Source organism: Kogia breviceps, chromosome 14 (genome assembly GCF_026419965.1).
Source record: "Kogia breviceps isolate mKogBre1 chromosome 14, mKogBre1 haplotype 1, whole genome shotgun sequence".
Taxonomy (NCBI): domain Eukaryota; kingdom Metazoa; phylum Chordata; class Mammalia; order Artiodactyla; family Physeteridae; genus Kogia; species Kogia breviceps.
Window position 1 is genome coordinate 75,426,372 of NC_081323.1, and position 20,177 is coordinate 75,446,548.

The 20,177-nt window shown below is 44.1% G+C and overlaps 1 protein-coding gene across 6 annotated transcripts in view; it reads right to left on the bottom strand.

Moving 5' to 3' along the window:
- CFAP119 (cilia and flagella associated protein 119) overlaps positions 1 to 20,129 on the bottom strand; it is a 21,230-nt gene extending 1,101 nt beyond the window's left edge. The window contains exons 1-9 of one of the 6 annotated variants that reach the window (XM_067013591.1): positions 19,733 to 20,129; positions 19,374 to 19,405; positions 18,721 to 18,786; positions 18,379 to 18,548; positions 17,768 to 17,838; positions 17,467 to 17,583; positions 17,316 to 17,385; positions 17,148 to 17,237; positions 16,603 to 17,016 (exon numbers count right to left, since the gene is read on the bottom strand). In XM_067013591.1, coding sequence (XP_066869692.1) covers positions 16,904 to 17,016; positions 17,148 to 17,237; positions 17,316 to 17,385; positions 17,467 to 17,583; positions 17,768 to 17,838; positions 18,379 to 18,548; positions 18,721 to 18,786; positions 19,374 to 19,405; positions 19,733 to 19,936 — 933 coding nt within the window. In that variant the 5' untranslated portion in view covers positions 19,937 to 20,129 and the 3' untranslated portion in view covers positions 16,603 to 16,903. Of the gene's footprint in view, positions 1 to 16,602; positions 17,017 to 17,147; positions 17,584 to 17,767; positions 17,839 to 18,378; positions 18,549 to 18,720; positions 18,787 to 19,373; positions 19,406 to 19,732 lie in introns of those variants that run through there. The other 5 variants (XM_059036243.2, XM_059036244.2, XM_067013592.1 and 2 more) reach the window with 5 other exon arrangements.
- Between the last annotated feature and the right edge of the window lie 48 nt (positions 20,130 to 20,177).

Consider the following 20,177-nt stretch of genomic DNA (forward strand, 5'->3'; position numbering starts at 1 on the left):
GTTTTTTTTTTCTTTTTTCTCTTTTTTGAGGAGAGAGAGAATATGAGGAGAGAGAGAGAGAGATTATGAGGAGAGAGAGATTATGAGGAGAGAGATTATGAGAGAGAGAGATTATGAGGAGAGAGATTATGAGGAGAGAGATTATGAGAGAGGTTATGAAGAGAGAGAGATTATGAGGAGAGAGATTATGAGGAGAGAGAGATTATGAGGAGAGAGATTATGAGGAGAGATTATAGGGAGAGAGAGAGATTATGAGGAGAGAGAGAGATTATGAGGAGAGATTATGAGGAGAGAGAGATTATGAGGAGAGACATCATGAGGAGAGAGAGATTATGAGGAGAGAGAGATCATGAAGAGAGAGAGATTATGAGGAGAGAGAGATTATGAGGAGAGACATCATGAGGAGAGAGAGAATATGAGGAGAGAGAGAGAGATTATGAGGAGAGAGATCATGAGGAGAGAGAGATTATGAGAGAGATTATGAGAGAGAGAGATTATGAGGAGAGAGATTATGAGGAGAGAGAGAGAGATTATGAGAGAGGTTATGAAGAGAGAGAGATTATGAGGAGCGAGATTATGAGGAGAGAGAGATTATGAGAGAGAGAGATTATGAGGAGAGAGATCATGAGGAGAGAGAGATTATGAGAGAGATGAGGAGAGAGAGAGAGATTATGAGGAGAGAGAGATTATGAGGAGAGAGGTTATGAGGAGAGAGAGAGATTATGAGGAGACATTATGAGGAGAGAGATGAGGAGAGAGATTATGAGGAGAGAGAGATTATGAGGAGAGGGATCATGAGGAGAGAGAGAGATGAGAGAGATCATGAGGAGAGAGATTATGAGGAGAGAGATTATGAGGAGAGAGAGATTATGAGGAGAGATTATAGGGAGAGAGAGAGATTATGAGGAGAGAGAGATTATGAGGAGAGAGAGAGATTATGAGGAGAGAGAGAAATTATGAGGAGAGAGAGGGATTATGAGGAGAGAGGGATTATGAGGAGAGAGGGCTTATGAGGAGAGAGAGATTATGAGGAGAGAGAGAGATTATGAGGAGAGAGAGATTACGAGGAGAGATTATAGGGACAGAGAGATTATGAGGAGAGATTATGAGGAGAGAGAGATTATGAGGAGAGAGATCATGAGGAGAGAGAGAGAGATCATGAGGAGAGAGAGATTATGAGGAGAGAGAGGGATTATGAGGAGAGAGAGGGATTATGAGGAGAGAGATTATGAGGAGAGATTATGAGGAGAGAGAGAGATTATGAGAGAGACATTATGAGGAGAGAGAGATGAGGAGAGAGATTATGAGGAGAGAGAGATTATGAGGAGAGATTATAGGGAGAGAGAGAGATTATGAGGAGAGAGAGATTATGAGGAGAGAGAGAGATTATGAGGAGAGACATCATGAGGAGAGAGAGATTATGAGGAGAGATTATGAGGAGAGAGATCATGAGGAGAGAGAGATCATGAGGAGAGAGAGATTATGAGGAGAGAGATTATTAGGAGAGAGAGATTATGAGGAGAGAGATTATGAGGAGAGAGATTATGAGGAGAGATTATAGGGAGAGAGAGAGATTATGAGGAGAGAGAGATTATGAAGAGAGAGAGATTATGAGGAGAGAGAGATTATGAGGAGAGAGATCATGAGGAGAGAGAGAGAGATCATGAGGAGAGAGAGAGATTATGAGGAGAGAGATTATGAGGAGAGAGAGATTATGAGGAGAGAGAGGGATTACGAGGAGAGAGGGATTATGAGGAGAGAGATTATGAGGAGAGAGAGAGATTATGAGGAGAGAGAGAAATTATGAGGAGAGAGAGGGATTATGAGGAGAGAGGGATTATGAGGAGAGATTATGAGGAGAGAGAGAGATTATGAGGAGAGAGATTATGAGGAGAGAGATTATGAGAGAGATTATGAGGAGAGATTATGAGGAGAGAGAGATTATGAGAGAGAGATTATGAGGAGAGAGATTATGAGGAGAGAGATTATGAGGAGAGATTATGAGGAGAGAGAGAGATTATGAGGAGAGAGAGATTATGAGGAGAGAGATTATGAGGAGAGAGATCATGAGGAGAGAGAGATTATGAGGAGAGACATGAGGAGAGAGAGAGAGATTATGAGGAGAGAGAGAGATTATGAGGAGAGAGAGGGATTATGAGGAGAGAGGGATTATGAGGAGAGATTATGAGGAGAGAGAGATTATGAGGAGAGAGAGATTATGAGGAGAGAGAGATTATGAGGAGAGAGAGATTATGAGGAGAGAGAGATTATGAGGAGAGAGATTATGAGGAGAGAGGTTATGAGGAGAGAGAGATTATGAGGAGAGAGAGATTATGAGGAGAGAGAGGTTATGATGAGAGAGAGAGATTATGAGGAGAGAGATCATGAGGAGAGATTATGAGGAGAGAGATCATGAGGAGAGAGAGATCATGAGGAGAGAGAGATTATGAGGAGAGAAATTATTAGGAGAGAGAGATTATGAGGAGAGAGATCATGAGGAGAGAGATTATGAGGAGAGAGATCATGAGGAGAGAGAGAGATTATGAGGAGAGAGAGATTATGAGGAGAGAGAGATTAAGAGGAGAGAGAGAGATTATGAGGACAGAGATCATGAGGAGAGAGAGATCATGAGGAGAGAGAGATTATGAGGAGAGAGAGATTATGAGGAGAGAGAGGGATTATGAGGAGAGAGAGGGATTATGAGGAGAGAGAGATTATGAGGAGAGATTATGAGGAGAGAGAGAGATTATGAGGAGAGATTATGAGGAGAGAGATTATGAGGAGAGAGAGAGATTATGAGGAGAGAGAGATTATGAGGAGAGAGAGAGATTATGAGGAGAGACATCATGAGGAGAGAGAGATCATGAGGAGAGAGATTATGAGGAGAGAGATTATGAGGAGAGATTATGAGGAGAGAGAGATTATGAGGAGAGAGATTATGAGAGAGAGATTATGAGGAGAGAGATTATGAGGAGAGAGAGAGATTATGAGGAGAGAGAGATTATGAGAGAGAGATTATGAGGAGAGAGATTATGAGGAGAGAGAGAGATTATGAGGAGAGAGAGATTATGAGGAGAGAGATCATGAGGAGAGAGAGACTATGAGGAGAGACATGAGAGAGAGAGAGATTATGAGGAGAGAGAGAGATTATGAGGAGAGAGAGGGATTATGAGGAGAGAGGGATTATGAGGAGAGAGAGATTATGAGGAGAGAGAGAGATTATGAGGAGAGAGAGAGATGAGGAGAGAGAACATGAGAGAGATTATGAGGAGAGAGAGATTATGAGGAGAGAGCGATTATGAGGAGAGATTATAGGGAGAGAGAGAGATTATGAGGAGAGAGATTATGAGGAGAGAGAGAGATCATGAGGAGAGAGAGAGAGATCATGAGGAGGGAGAGATTATGAGGGGAGAGAGAGATTATGAGGAGAGAGAGGGATTATGAGGAGAGAGGGATTATGAGGAGAGAGAGATTATGAGGAGAGATTATGAGAAGAGAGAGATTATGAGGAGAGAGAGATTATGAGGAGAGAGAGATTATGAGGAGAGAGAGATTATGAGGAGAGAGAGATTATGAGAAGAAAGATTATGAGGAGAGAGGTTATGAGGAGAGAGAGAGAGATTATGAGGAGAGAGATTATGAGGAGAGATTATGAGGAGAGAGAGAGATGAGAGAGACCATAAGGAGAGAGAGAGAGATTATGAGGAGCGTGATTATGAGGAGAGAGAGATTATGAGGAGAGATTATAGGGAGAGAGAGAGATTAAGAGGAGAGAGAGAGATTATGAGGAGAGAGAGGAGTGATTATGAGGAGAGAGAGAGATTATGAGGAGATTTTGAGGAGAGAGAGAGATTATGAGGAGAGAGAGATTATGAGGAGAGAGAGATTATGAGGAGAGAGAGATTATGAGGAGAGATCATGAGGAGAGAGAGAGATTATCAGGGGAGATCATGAGGAGAGAGAGAGATCATGAGGAGAGACAGATTATGAGGAGAGAGAGATTATGAGGAGAGAGAGAGATTATGAGGAGAGAGATCATGAGGAGAGATTATGAGGAGAGAGATCATGAGGAGAGAGAGATCATGAGGAGAGAGAGAGATTATGAGGAGAGAGATTATTAGGAGAGAGAGATTATGAGGAGAGAGATTATGAGGAGAGATTATAGGGAGAGAGAGAGATTATGAGGAGAGAGAGAGATTATGAGGAGAGATTATGAGGAGAGAGAGATTATGAGGAGAGACATCATGAGGAGAGAGAGATTATGAGGAGAGACATCATGAGGAGAGAGAGAATATGAGGAGAGAGAGAGAGATTATGAGGAGAGAGATCATGAGGAGAGAGAGATTATGAGAGAGATTATGAGAGAGAGAGATTATGAGGAGAGAGATTATGAGGAGAGAGAGAGAGATTATGAGAGAGGTTATGAAGAGAGAGAGATTATGAGGAGCGAGATTATGAGGAGAGAGAGATTATGAGGAGAGAGAGAGATTATGAGGAGAGAGATCATGAGGAGAGAGAGATTATGAGAGAGATGAGGAGAGAGAGAGAGATTATGAGGAGAGAGAGATTATGAGGAGAGAGGTTATGAGGAGAGAGAGAGATTATGAGGAGACATTATGAGGAGAGAGATGAGGAGAGAGATTATGAGGAGAGAGAGATTATGAGGAGAGGGATCATGAGGAGAGAGAGAGATGAGAGAGATCATGAGGAGAGAGATTATGAGGAGAGAGATTATGAGGAGAGAGAGATTATGAGGAGAGATTATAGGGAGAGAGAGAGATTATGAGGAGAGAGAGATTATGAGGAGAGAGAGATTATGAGGAGAGAGAGAAATTATGAGGAGAGAGAGGGATTATGAGGAGAGAGGGATTATGAGGAGAGAGGGATTATGAGGAGAGAGAGAGATTATGAGTAGAGAGAGATTACGAGGAGAGATTATAGGGACAGAGAGAGATTATGAGGAGAGATTATGAGGAGAGAGAGAGATTATGAGGAGAGAGATCATGAGGAGAGAGAGAGAGATCATGAGGAGAGAGAGATTATTAGGAGAGAGAGGGATTATGAGGAGAGAGAGGGATTATGAGGAGAGAGAGATTATGAGGAGAGATTATGAGGAGAGAGAGAGATTATGAGAGAGAGATTATGAGGAGAGAGAGATTATGAGGAGAGAGATTATGAGGAGAGAGAGATTATGAGGAGAGATTATAGGGAGAGAGAGAGATTATGAGGAGAGAGAGATTATGAAGAGAGAGAGAGATTATGAGGAGAGACATCATGAGGAGAGAGAGATTATGAGGAGAGATTATGAGGAGAGAGATCATGAGGAGAGAGAGATCATGAGGAGAGAGAGATTATGAGGAGAGAGATTATTAGGAGAGAGAGATTATGAGGAGAGAGATTATGAGAGAGATTATGAGGAGAGATTATGAGGAGAGAGAGAGATTATGAGGAGAGAGAGATTATGAGAGAGAGATTATGAGGAGAGAGATTATGAGGAGAGAGATTATGACGAGAGATTATGAGGAGAGAGAGAGATTATGAGGAGAGAGAGATTATGAGGAGAGAGATTATGAGGAGAGAGATCATGAGGAGAGAGAGATTATGAGGAGAGACATGAGGAGAGAGAGAGAGATTATGAGGAGAGAGAGAGATTATGAGGAGAGAGAGGGATTATGAGGAGAGAGGGATTATGAGGAGAGAGAGATTATGAGGAGAGAGAGAGATGAGGAGAGAGAACATGAGAGAGATTATGAGGAGAGAGATATTATGAGGAGAGAGAGATTATGAGGAGAGATTATAGGGAGAGAGAGAGATTATGAGGAGAGAGATTATGAGGAGAGAGAGAGATCATGAGGAGAGAGAGAGAGATCATGAGGAGAGATTATGAGGGGAGAGAGAGATTATGAGGAGAGAGAGGGATTATGAGGAGAGAGAGGGATTATGAGAAGAGAGAGATTATGAGGAGAGACTATGAGGAGAGAGAGAGATTATGAGGAGAGAGAGATTATGAGGAGAGAGAGATTATGAGGAGAGAGAGATTATGAGGAGAGAGAGATTATGAGGAGAGAGAGATTATGAGGAGAGAGAGATTATGAGGAGAGATTATGAGGAGAGAGATTATGAGGAGAGAGATTATGAGGAGAGAGAGATTATGAGGAGAGAGAGAGATTATGAGGAGAGAGATGAGGAGAGAGAGATTATGGGGAGAGAGAGAGATTATGAGGAGAGAGGTTATGAGGAGAGAGAGAGATTATGAGGAGAGAGATTATGAGGAGAGAGAGGTTATGAGGAGAGAGAGAGAGATTATGAGGAGAGAGATTATGAGGAGAGAGATCATGAGGAGAGAGAGAGATGAGAGAGACCATAAGGAGAGAGAGAGAGATTATGAGGAGCGTGATTATGAGGAGAGAGAGATTATGAGGAGAGATTATAGGGAGAGAGAGAGATTAAGAGGAGAGAGAGAGATTATGAGGAGAGAGAGGAGTGATTATGAGGAGAGAGAGAGATTATGAGGAGATTTTGAGGAGAGAGAGAGATTATGAGGAGAGAGAGATTATGAGGAGAGAGAGATTATGAGGAGAGAGAGATTATGAGGAGAGATCATGAGGAGAGAGAGAGATTATCAGGGGAGATCATGAGGAGAGAGAGAGATCATGAGGAGAGAGAGATTATGAGGAGAGAGAGATTATGAGGAGAGAGAGAGATTATGAGGAGAGAGATCATGAGGAGAGATCATGAGGAGAGAGATCATGAGGAGAGAGAGATCATGAGGAGAGAGAGAGATTATGAGGAGAGAGATTATTAGGAGAGAGAGATTATGAGGAGAGAGATTATGAGGAGAGATTATAGGGAGAGAGAGAGATTATGAGGAGAGAGAGAGATTATGAGGAGAGATTATGAGGAGAGAGAGATTATGAGGAGAGACATCATGAGGAGAGAGAGATTATGAGGAGAGAGAGATCATGAAGAGAGAGAGAGATTATGAGGAGAGAGAGATTATGAGGAGAGACATCATGAGGAGAGAGAGAATATGAGGAGAGAGAGAGAGATTATGAGGAGAGAGATCATGAGGAGAGAGAGATTATGAGAGAGATTATGAGAGAGAGAGATTATGAGGAGAGAGATTATGAGGAGAGAGAGAGAGATTATGAGAGAGGTTATGAAGAGAGAGAGATTATGAGGAGCGAGATTATGAGGAGAGAGAGATTATGAGGAGAGAGAGAGATTATGAGGAGAGAGATCATGAGGAGAGAGAGATTATGAGAGAGATGAGGAGAGAGAGAGATTATGAGGAGAGAGAGATTATGAGGAGAGAGGTTATGAGGAGAGAGAGAGATTATGAGGAGACATTATGAGGAGAGAGATGAGGAGAGAGATTATGAGGAGAGAGATTATGAGGAGAGGGATCATGAGGAGAGAGAGAGATGAGAGAGATCATGAGGAGAGAGATTATGAGGAGAGAGATTATGAGGAGAGAGAGATTATGAGGAGAGATTATAGGGAGAGAGAGAGATTATGAGGAGAGAGAGATTATGAGGAGAGAGAGATTATGAGGAGAGAGAGAAATTATGAGGAGAGAGAGGGATTATGAGGAGAGAGGGATTATGAGGAGAGAGGGATTATGAGGAGAGAGAGAGATTATGAGTAGAGAGAGATTACGAGGAGAGATTATAGGGACAGAGAGAGATTATGAGGAGAGATTATGAGGAGAGAGAGAGATTATGAGGAGAGAGATCATGAGGAGAGAGAGAGAGATCATGAGGAGAGAGAGATTATTAGGAGAGAGAGGGATTATGAGGAGAGAGAGGGATTATGAGGAGAGAGAGATTATGAGGAGAGATTATGAGGAGAGAGAGAGATTATGAGAGAGAGATTATGAGGAGAGAGAGATTATGAGGAGAGAGATTATGAGGAGAGAGAGATTATGAGGAGAGATTATAGGGAGAGAGAGAGATTATGAGGAGAGAGAGATTATGAGGAGAGAGAGAGATTATGAGGAGAGACATCATGAGGAGAGAGAGATTATGAGGAGAGATTATGAGGAGAGAGATCATGAGGAGAGAGAGATCATGAGGAGAGAGAGATTATGAGGAGAGAGATTATTAGGAGAGAGAGATTATGAGGAGAGAGATTATGAGAGAGATTATGAGGAGAGATTATGAGGAGAGAGAGAGATTATGAGGAGAGAGAGATTATGAGAGAGAGATTATGAGGAGAGAGATTATGAGGAGAGAGATTATGAGGAGAGATTATGAGGAGAGAGAGAGATTATGAGGAGAGAGAGATTATGAGGAGAGAGATTATGAGGAGAGAGATCATGAGGAGAGAGAGATTATGAGGAGAGACATGAGGAGAGAGAGAGAGATTATGAGGAGAGAGAGAGATTATGAGGAGAGAGAGGGATTATGAGGAGAGAGGGATTATGAGGAGAGAGAGATTATGAGGAGAGAGAGAGATGAGGAGAGAGAACATGAGAGAGATTATGAGGAGAGAGAGATTATGAGGAGAGAGAGATTATGAGGAGAGATTATAGGGAGAGAGAGAGATTATGAGGAGAGAGATTATGAGGAGAGAGAGAGATCATGAGGAGAGAGAGAGAGATCATGAGGAGAGATTATGAGGGGAGAGAGAGATTATGAGGAGAGAGAGGGATTATGAGGAGAGAGAGGGATTATGAGAAGAGAGAGATTATGAGGAGAGATTATGAGGAGAGAGAGAGATTATGAGGAGAGAGAGATTATGAGGAGAGAGAGATTATGAGGAGAGAGAGATTATGAGGAGAGAGAGATTATGAGGAGAGAGAGATTATGAGGAGAGAGAGATTATGAGGAGAGAGAGATTATGAGGAGAGAGATTATGAGGAGAGAGATTATGAGGAGAGAGATTATGAGGAGAGAGAGATTATGAGGAGAGAGAGAGATTATGAGGAGAGAGATGAGGAGAGAGAGATTATGGGGAGAGAGAGAGATTATGAGGAGAGAGGTTATGAGGAGAGAGAGAGATTATGAGGAGAGAGATTATGAGGAGAGAGAGGTTATGAGGAGAGAGAGAGAGATTATGAGGAGAGAGATTATGAGGAGAGATTATGAGGAGAGAGATCATGAGGAGAGAGAGAGATGAGAGAGACCATAAGGAGAGAGAGAGAGATTATGAGGAGAGTGATTATGAGGAGAGAGAGATTATGAGGAGAGATTATAGGGAGAGAGAGAGATTAAGAGGAGAGAGAGGAGTGATTATGAGGAGAGAGAGATTATGAGGAGATTTTGAGGAGAGAGAGAGATTATGAGGAGAGAGAGATCATGAGAGAGAGATTATGAGGAGAGATTATGAGGAGAGAGATTATGAGGAGAGAGAGATTATGAGGAGTGAGAGATTATGAGGAGAGAGATTATGAGGAGAGAGGTTATGAGGAGAGAGAGATTATGAGGAGAGAGAGATTATGAGGAGAGAGAGGTTATGATGAGAGAGAGAGATTATGAGGAGAGAGAGATTATGAGAGAGATCATGAGAGAGAGATTATGAGGAGAGATTATGAGGAGAGAGAGTTTATGAGGAGAGAGAGATTATGAGGAGAGATTATGAGGAGAGAGATTATGAGGAGAGAGAGATTATGAGGAGAGAGAGATTATGAGGAGGGATTATAGGGAGAGAAATTATGAGGAGAGATTATGAGGAGAGAGAGATTATGAGGAGAGAGAGATTATGAGGAGAGAGAGAGATCTTGAGGAGAGAGAGAGAGATCATGAGGAGAGAGAGATTATGAGGGGAGAGAGAGATTATGAGGAGAGAGAGGGATTATGAGGAGAGAGAGGGATTATGAGGAGAGAGAGATTATGAGGAGAGATTATGAGGAGAGAGAGAGATTATGAGGAGAGAGAGATTATGAGGAGAGAGATTATGAGGAGAGATTATGAGGAGAGATTATGAGGAGAGAGAGCGATTATGAGGAGAGAGAGATTATGAGGAGAGAGAGAGATTATGAGGAGAGAGATTATGAGGAGAGATTATGAGGAGAGAGATTATGAGGAGAGAGAGATTATGAGGAGAGAGGGAGATTATGAGGAGAGAGATCATGAGGAGAGAGAGATTATGAGGAGAGACATGAGGAGAGAGAGAGAGATTATGAGGAGAGAGAGAGATTATGAGGCGAGAGAGGGATTATGAGGAGAGAGGGATTATGAGGAGAGAGAGATTATGAGGAGAGAGAGAGAGATTATGAGGAGAGAGAACATGAGAGAGATTATGAGGAGAGAGAGATTATGAGGAGAGAGAGATTATGAGGAGAGATTATAGGGAGAGAGAGAGATTATGAGGAGAGATTATGAGGAGAGAGAGATTATGAGGAGAGATTATGAGGAGAGAGAGATTATGAGGAGAGAGATGAGGAGAGAGAGAGATCATGAGGAGAGAGAGATTATGAGGGGAGAGAGAGATTATGAGGAGAGAGAGGGATTATGAGGAGAGAGAGGGATTATGAGGAGAGAGAGATTATGAGGAGAGATTATGAGGAGAGAGAGAGATTATGAGGAGAGAGAGATTATGAGGAGAGAGAGATTATGAGGAGAGAGAGATTATGAGGAGAGAGAGATTATGAGGAGAGAGATTATGAGGAGAGATTATGAGGAGAGAGATTCTGAGGAGAGAGATTATGAGGAGAGAGAGATTATGAGGAGAGAGAGAGATTATGAGGAGAGATCATGAGGAGAGAGATGATGAGGAGAGAGAGAGTGATTATGAGGAGAGAGAGAGATTATGAGGAGAGAGGTTATGAGGAGAGAGAGAGATTATGAGGAGAGAGAGATTATGAGGAGAGAGAGATTATGAGAAGAGAGATTATGAGGAGAGAGAGGTTATGAGGAGAGAGAGAGAGATTATGAGGAGAGAGATTATGAGGAGAGATTATGAGGAGAGAGATCATGAGGAGAGAGAGAGATGAGAGAGACCATAAGGAGAGAGAGAGAGATTATGAGGAGAGTGATTATGAGGAGAGAGAGATTATGAGGAGAGATTATAGGGAGAGAGAGAGATTAAGAGGAGAGAGAGGAGTGATTATGAGGAGAGAGAGATTATGAGGAGATTTTGAGGAGAGAGAGAGATTATGAGGAGAGAGAGATTATGAGGAGAGAGAGATTATGAGGAGAGAGAGATTATGAGGAGAGATCATGAGGAGAGAGAGAGATTATGAGGAGAGATCATGAGGAGAGAGAGAGATCATGAGGAGAGAGAGATTATGAGGAGAGAGAGATTATGAGGAGAGAGAGAGATTATGAGGAGAGAGAGATTATGAGGAGAGAGGTTATGAGGAGAGAGAGATTATGAGGAGAGAGAGATTATGAGGAGAGAGAGGTTATGATGAGAGAGAGAGATTATGAGGAGAGAGATTATGAGGAGAGAGAGATTATGAGGAGAGAGAGATCATGAGAGAGAGATTATGAGGAGAGAGATTATGAGGAGAGAGGTTATGAGGAGAGAGAGATTATGAGGAGAGAGAGATTATGAGGAGAGAGAGGTTATGATGAGAGAGAGAGATTATGAGGAGAGAGAGATTATGAGGAGAGAGATCATGAGAGAGAGATTATGAGGAGAGATTATGAGGAGAGAGATTATGAGGAGAGAGAGTTTATGAGGAGAGAGAGATTATGAGGAGAGATTATGAGGAGAGAGATTATGAGGAGAGAGAGATTATGAGGAGAGAGAGATTATGAGGAGGGATTATAGGGAGAGAGAGAGATTATGAGGAGAGATTATGAGGAGAGAGAGATTATGAGGAGAGAGAGATTATGAGGAGAGAGAGAGATCTTGAGGAGAGAGAGAGAGATCATGAGGAGAGAGAGATTATGAGGGGAGAGAGAGATTATGAGGAGAGAGAGAGATTATGAGGAGAGCGATCATGAGGAGAGAGAGATTATGAGAGAGATGAGGAGAGAGAGAGAGATTATGAGGAGAGAGAGAGAGATTATGAGGAGAGAGAGAGATGAGGAGAGAGAACATGAGAGAGATTATGAGGAGAGAGAGATTATGAGGAGAGAGAGATTATGAGGAGAGATTATAGGGAGAGAGAGAGATTATGAGGAGAGATTATGAGGAGAGAGAGATTATGAGGAGAGATTATGAGGAGAGAGAGATTATGAGGAGAGAGAGAGATCATGAGGAGAGAGAGAGAGATCATGAGGAGAGAGAGATTATGAGGGGAGAGGGAGATTTTGAGGAGAGAGAGGGATTATGAGGAGAGAGAGGGATTATGAGGAGAGAGAGATTATGAGCAGAGATTATGAGGAGAGAGAGAGATTATGAGGAGAGAGAGATTATGAGGAGAGAGAGATTATGAGGAGAGAGAGATTATGAGGAGAGAGATTATGAGGAGAAATTATGAGGAGAGAGATTATGAGGAGAGAGATTATGAGGAGAGAGAGATTATGAGGAGAGAGAGAGATTATGAGGAGAGAGATGATGAGGAGAGAGAGAGAGATTATGAGGAGAGAGAGAGATTATGAGGAGAGAGGTTATGAGGAGAGAGAGAGATTATGAGGAGAGAGAGATTATGAGGAGAGAGAGATTATGAGAAGAGAGATTATGAGGAGAGAGAGGTTATGAGGAGAGAGAGAGAGATTATGAGGAGAGAGATTATGAGGAGAGATTATGAGGAGAGAGATCATGAGGAGAGAGAGAGATGAGAGAGACCATAAGGAGAGAGAGAGAGATTATGAGGAGAGTGATTATGAGGAGAGAGAGATTATGAGGAGAGATTATAGGGAGAGAGAGAGATTAAGAGGAGAGAGAGAGATTATGAGGAGAGAGAGGAGTGATTATGAGGAGAGAGAGAGATTATGAGGAGATCTTGAGGAGAGAGAGAGATTATGAGGAGAGAGAGATTATGAGGAGAGAGAGATTATGAGGAGAGAGAGATTATGAGGAGAGATCATGAGGAGAGAGAGATTATGAGAGAGATGAGGAGAGAGAGAGAGATTATGAGGAGAGAGAGAGAGATTATGAGGAGAGAGAGAGATGAGGAGAGAGAACATGAGAGAGATTATGAGGAGAGAGAGATTATGAGGAGAGAGAGATTATGAGGAGAGATTATAGGGAGAGAGAGAGATTATGAGGAGAGATTATGAGGAGAGAGAGATTATGAGGAGAGATTATGAGGAGAGAGAGATTATGAGGAGAGAGAGAGATCATGAGGAGAGAGAGAGAGATCATGAGGAGAGAGAGATTATGAGGGGAGAGGGAGATTTTGAGGAGAGAGAGGGATTATGAGGAGAGAGAGGGATTATGAGGAGAGAGAGATTATGAGCAGAGATTATGAGGAGAGAGAGAGATTATGAGGAGAGAGAGATTATGAGGAGAGAGAGATTATGAGGAGAGAGAGATTATGAGGAGAGAGATTATGAGGAGAAATTATGAGGAGAGAGATTATGAGGAGAGAGATTATGAGGAGAGAGAGATTATGAGGAGAGAGAGAGATTATGAGGAGAGAGATGATGAGGAGAGAGAGAGAGATTATGAGGAGAGAGAGAGATTATGAGGAGAGAGGTTATGAGGAGAGAGAGAGATTATGAGGAGAGAGAGATTATGAGGAGAGAGAGATTATGAGAAGAGAGATTATGAGGAGAGAGAGGTTATGAGGAGAGAGAGAGAGATTATGAGGAGAGAGATTATGAGGAGAGATTATGAGGAGAGAGATCATGAGGAGAGAGAGAGATGAGAGAGACCATAAGGAGAGAGAGAGAGATTATGAGGAGAGTGATTATGAGGAGAGAGAGATTATGAGGAGAGATTATAGGGAGAGAGAGAGATTAAGAGGAGAGAGAGAGATTATGAGGAGAGAGAGGAGTGATTATGAGGAGAGAGAGAGATTATGAGGAGATCTTGAGGAGAGAGAGAGATTATGAGGAGAGAGAGATTATGAGGAGAGAGAGATTATGAGGAGAGAGAGATTATGAGGAGAGATCATGAGGAGAGAGAGAGATTATGAGGAGAGATCATGAGGAGAGAGAGAGATCATGAGGAGAGAGAGATTATGAGGAGAGAGAGAGATTATGAGGAGAGAGATCATGAGGAGAGATTATGAGGAGAGAGATCATGAGGAGAGAGAGATCATGAGGAGAGAGAGAGATTATGAGGAGAGAGATTATTAGGAGAGAGAGATTATGAGGAGAGAGATTATGAGGAGAGATTATAGGGAGAGAGAGATTATGAGGAGAGAGAGATTATGAGGAGAGACATCATGAGGAGAGAGAGATTATGAGGAGAGAGAGATCATGAAGAGAGAGAGAGATTATGAGGAGAGAGAGATCATGAAGAGAGAGAGAGATTATGAGGAGAGAGAGAGATTATGAGGAGAGAGATCATGAGGAGAGAGAGATTATGAGAGAGATGAGGAGAGAGAGAGAGATTATGAGGAGAGAGAGATTATGAGGAGAGATTATGAGGAGAGAGAGAGATTATGAGGAGAGAGAGATTATGAGGAGAGACATCATGAGGAGAGAGAGATTATGAGGAGAGAGAGATTATGAGGAGAGACATCATGAGGAGAGATTATGAGGAGAGAGATCATGAGGAGAGAGAGATCATGAGAGACAGAGATTATGAGGAGAGAGATTATTAGGAGAGAGAGATTATGAGGAGAGAGATTATGAGGAGAGATTATAGGGAGAGAGAGAGATTATGAGGAGAGAGCGAGATTATGAGGAGAGAGAGATTATGAGGAGAGAGAGATTATGAGGAGAGAGATCATGAGGAGAGAGAGAGATCATGAGGAGAGAGAGAGATTATGAGGAGAGAGATTATGAGGAGAGAGAGAGATTATGAGGAGAGAGAGAGATTATGAGGAGAGAGAGGGATTATGAGGAGAGAGGGATTATGAGGAGAGAGATTATGAGGAGAGAGAGAGATTATGAGGAGAGAGAGATTACGAGGAGAGATTATAGGGACAGAGAGAGATTATGAGGAGAGATTATGAGGAGAGATTATGAGGAGAGAGAGATTATGAGGAGAGAGAGAGATTATGAGGAGAGAGATCATGAGGAGAGAGAGATAGATCATGAGGAGAGAGAGAGATTATGAGGAGAGAGAGGGATTATGAGGAGAGAGAGGGATTATGAGGAGAGAGAGATTATGAGGAGAGATTATGAGGAGAGAGAGAGATTATGAGGAGAGAGAGATTATGAGGAGAGAGAGAGATCTTGAGGAGAGAGAGAGATCATGAGGAGAGAGAGATTATGAGGAGAGAGAGATTATGAGGAGAGAGATCATGAGGAGAGAGAGAGAGATCATGAGGAGAGAGAGAGATTATGAGGAGAGAGAGATTATGAGGAGAGAGAGATTATGAGGAGAGAGAGATCATGAGGAGAGAGAGATTATGAGGAGAGAGAGAGATTATGGGGAGAGAGCGATTATGAGGAGAGAGAGAGATTATGAGGAGAGAGAGATTATGAGGAGAGAGAGGTTATGATGAGAGAGATTATGAGGAGAGAGATTATGAGGAGAGAGAGATTATGAGGAGAGAGAGATCATGAGAGAGAGATTATGAGGAGAGAGATTATGAGGAGAGAGAGATTATGAGGAGAGAGAGAGATTATGAGGAGAGAGATCATGAGGAGAGAGAGAGAGATCATGAGGAGAGAGCGAGATTATGAGGAGAGAGAGATTATGAGGAGAGAGAGAGATTATGAGGAGAGAGAGATCATGAGGAGAGAGAGATTATGAGGAGAGAGAGAGATTATGGGGAGAGAGCGATTATGAGGAGAGAGAGCGATTATGAGGAGAGAGAGATTATGAGGAGAGAGAGGTTATGATGAGAGAGATTATGAGGAGAGAGATTATGAGGAGAGAGAGATTATGAGGAGAGAGAGATCATGAGAGAGAGATTATGAGGAGAGAGATTATGAGGAGAGAGAGATTATGAGGAGAGAGAGAGATTATGAGGAGAGAGAGATCATGAGGAGAGAGAGATTATGAGGAGAGAGAGAGATCATGAGGAGAGAGAGATCATGAGGAGAGAGAGAGAGATTATGAGGAGAGAGAGATTATGAGGAGAGAGATTATGAGGAGAGATTATAGGGAGAGAGAGAGATTATGAGGAGAGATTATGAGGAGAGAGAGATTATGAGGAGAGAGATTATGAGGAGAGAGATCATGAGGAGAGAGAGAGAGATCATGAGGAGAGAGAGATTATGAGGAGAGAGAGATTATGAGGAGAGAGAGAGATTATGAGGAGAGAGAGAGATTTTGAGGAGAGAGAGGGATTATGAGGAGAGAGGGATTATGAGGAGAGACATTATGAGGAGAGAGAGAGATTATGAGGAGAGAGAGATCATGAGGAGAGAGATCATGAGGAGAGAGATCATGAGGAGAGAGAGATTATGAGGAGAGAGAGATTATGAGGAGAGAGAGATCATGAGGAGAGAGAGATTATGAGGAGAGACATTATGAGGAGAGAGAGAGATTATGAGGAGAGAGAGATCATGAGGAGAGAGATCATGAGGAGAGAGATTATGAGGAGAGAGAGAGATTATGAGGAGAGAGAGAGATTATGAGGAGAGAGAGATTATGAGGAGAGAGATCATGAGGAGAGAGAGAGATCATGAGGAGAGAGAGAGATTGTAATTTTTATTTATTTATTTATTTTTGGCTGTGTTGGGTCTCCGTTGCTGTGCGTGGGCTTTCTCTAGTTGTGGTGAGCGGGGGCTACTCTTCCTTGTGGTGCCCGGGTTTCTCATTGTGGTGGCTTCTCTTGTTGTGGAGCACAGGCTCTAGGCACGCGGGCTTCAGTAGTTGTGGCTCACGGGCTCTAGAGCGCAGGCTCAGTAGTTGTGGCGCACAGGCTTAGTTGCTCCACAGCATGTGGGATCTTCCCGGACCAGGGCTTGAACCCGTGTCCCTTGCATTGGCAGGTGGATTCTTAACCACTGCGCCACCAAGGAAGCCCTATTGTCATTGGTTTTATAATCCTTTTCTGGGACTCCTGCCTCACCCCCAGCAGCTGTGCTTTTATCTGTTTGCCATCTTGGACTTCTGCGTAATGAATCATTTGGAGAAAGAACACCATGACTAAAACAAAAAGTCTGAAGTCCTGATATGGTCTAAACCCTTCATTTCACACCTGCCCAAAGTCACAGGGAACCCTAACCCCTCCAGGTCCTCACTTGGCTCTGGCTTTGGCTGGACCACTGTTTCCGGTTCCTCCTCCTCTGGGGTGACTGCCTGCTCCTCCACCTCTTTGCCCTCTTCTTTCTCTGCAAGCCAGAAGGCAGGAGGAGGCTTCAGCCCCAGCCCCAGCGCAGTCCAGCCCTCGCCCTGGCATTCTCTCTTACCCGTCTCATCCTTTGGCCAGAGCTTGGGTGCCTGTAGCCCCATGTAAGTCAAAGATAGATCCAGCCGCACCTGGGAAGAGGGAGGAAGACGTCTGCACTGAGGGAAAGGGGGGAGATGAGGCGTGGCCTCTTGTAGCCCATGGCCCAGTACCTGGGGTGTGAAGACATATTTGTAGAGCTTGAAGTGGCGGAAGTAGGTGTTGACCACATAATCTGCCAGGGCCAGCAGCTGTTCCTCCTTAAAGAGGTTGATACTGAAGGGGGGCCGCTGTGGGGATGATTGGGAGTTAGAGGACTGACCACCTCCTGAAGCCCTCACCTTTTCTCCAAGTGCCTGGCAATCCAGGAGCAGGAAGAGCCCACTGTGGCCTTCAGAGGAAGATGAGAGTCATGTGTGTAAGAGAGGGTGGGAGGCTGGGCTAGACCTTATCTGGGGGGAGAGTGAAACTGACCCTGATTCCGTGGCAAAAAAGAACACTGGTGAAGTAGCGGTAACATTCCTCCACGTTGCCCAAGGGGGTTGCTGGGAGGGAAGGCAAGATGTGACAGTGAGTACCCCCCCTGATAATCATTCATTTTAGTCACTCAACAGCTACTTACTGAGCATGAGCTCTAGAAGTAGAAAGATACAGGCAACAAATATTTGAGTACCCACTATGCACTGTTCTGGGCACTGAACCAGACAAGTTCCTGCCCTTAAGAGGCGTATATTCTAATGGAAGTGTCGGACAATAAACCAAGAAATACATAGTTTAGCTCTTGTTAAACATTCTGTAGAAAATTAGTTCCAGGAGTAAAGCAAGAGCTGTCTTATTGAGCACTGTGCACATATCTACATATATTATATATAATATTTCTCAGAACAGTTTCATAACAGTGCTGTAGCCTTATTATAGATAAGGAAATAGAGGATTTCAAAGGTGAAATAACTTGGGTGTGATACTGCTGCTAGTGATGACGGAACAAAGATTTCAGGTGCTAATCCTGCTTTTACTTCCCTTGGTCACTTGTGCCAGCCTTCTCCTCTCCCTTGGACTCAAAGCCTTCGGGGGCCTCCTCTTACCAATACAGGCCTTGTGAAGATCTTGGAGCAGGGCACAAGCCGTTGATGTCTGCTCCAGGGAGAAGCCTTGTTGGCGGCAGAAGATGAGTGCATGGGAGAAGAGGTCCAGGGTGATGGCGTCCCGCAGGCTCTGCACAGGAGACCCTAGCCCCAACAGCTCGGCCAGCACCCTTGGGAGGGAGAGAGGAAGGAATGAGTGACAACCGGAGCCTCTCTTCAGTGCCCCACACTAGTGTACAACAGGCTTTGGAGCCAGGCATTCCTCATGCCTTCCCAGCCCACCCATCCCCAAGCCTTCCCCAAGAGCTAGCTCTTATTCCCTTCCCTGCTCCCCCCGCATACTCCCTCATCTCCTCAACGTTGGCTGTCATCTCCAGCCTGTGCATGGAATGGATGTCCAGGTACTTCCTGTCATAGGAAAAGAGAGGGGAAAAGGTGTTGGTGGCCATTATGCATTAGTCTCATGACAGGGCTATGATAGCTAGAGCATTGGACTGGGAACCAAGAGACCTGAGTTAGAGGTTTGGCCCTTCCATTAAATTGCTGTGTAACCTTAGGCAGGTCACATCCCTCTCTGGGCCTCACTTTCTCCATCTGTAAATAGAGGGTATGGCCAAAATGAACTCACGATTCTCTTCATTTCTAAAGCATAGGGTTAGGAAACTTGAGTTCTGGTCTCTTCCACTCCCTTACTGTATAACTGGGCAAGTCTCCCTCTGTGAACCTCAGTGTCCCCATTTGTACAATGCTCCATAGAGGCATTGATACTACATTTACATTCTCAGTCTTTGGCTCCCCTCTTCTCACACTCTCTTTGGACTGGGGCAGCAGATCTGACTTAATCATCTCGGGTAATTGCATCTCTGGGCCTCAGTCTCCTCATCTGTAAAATGAGGAGGAAGGATACCGTCGATGTTTGACAGGATTGTGGGGAAGCCCTAAAGGAATAATACAAGTGTGAAGGGTAACTTTCCCCAAAAGTTCTCCACACTCACCATATACAGATCCGGGGCTGGGGCAGTGGCGGCTGCAGAGAGAAAGCGGATTGGGAAAGGCTGTGCTGTTCATAGCCCCTAGTTCTTGAGCCGTTGCGAATCTCTAGCGGGCCTAAGAACGCGCTAACTTGCCTTATCTTAAAGACTAGCTACGAGCAATGCTGGCGGGCTGGGCTTCAGCGACCCCTAAGTACTACTCATGAGCATATTAACAAGCGGGGGAGGTCACACACCCCTGTCTCTTCACCAATGCAGCCCGGGAAACGTCTTGAACGTTAGAAAGCATAACGACGGGTGGCGCCCTGCTGGGGAGCCCTTTTATAAACATTCATGAGCGGACGACTCTGTCCAGTCCTCACCGGGAACAAGTTGGCTGCAGGATCTTCATCCGCATTCACCGAAGCCAAGGTCCCCGACTCGGTATGCACACCTGTTCCCATCCGCGTGGCCGATTCATCCAATGACCTGAGGTCTTTCTTGGGTTCTCTCCGCAGATCGTAGTGCTGTTCAAGCTCCGCTTGCCTTTTCAGTCCCTGGAATTGGCTGGACTTCCGACGTATCATCTTGTCGCTCCTGTGTGCCGCGGGGCACCACAGGTTCTGTCCTGCCTCGGTTCTGGGACAGCCGGTTCTCCAGCAGCGGCTGCCAAGGCCTGGCCCTCTATCGACGCTTCAGCCAATCTACGCTGCAGAGAGGCAAGGCACAGCCAACCCGCTGGGGGCGTCTTCCTCCGTCTCAACGGTGACCGTTGCTAAGGGGGTTCTTGGAGCAAGAGAGAAAGTGTACGGCGCTCGCCAATCAGTG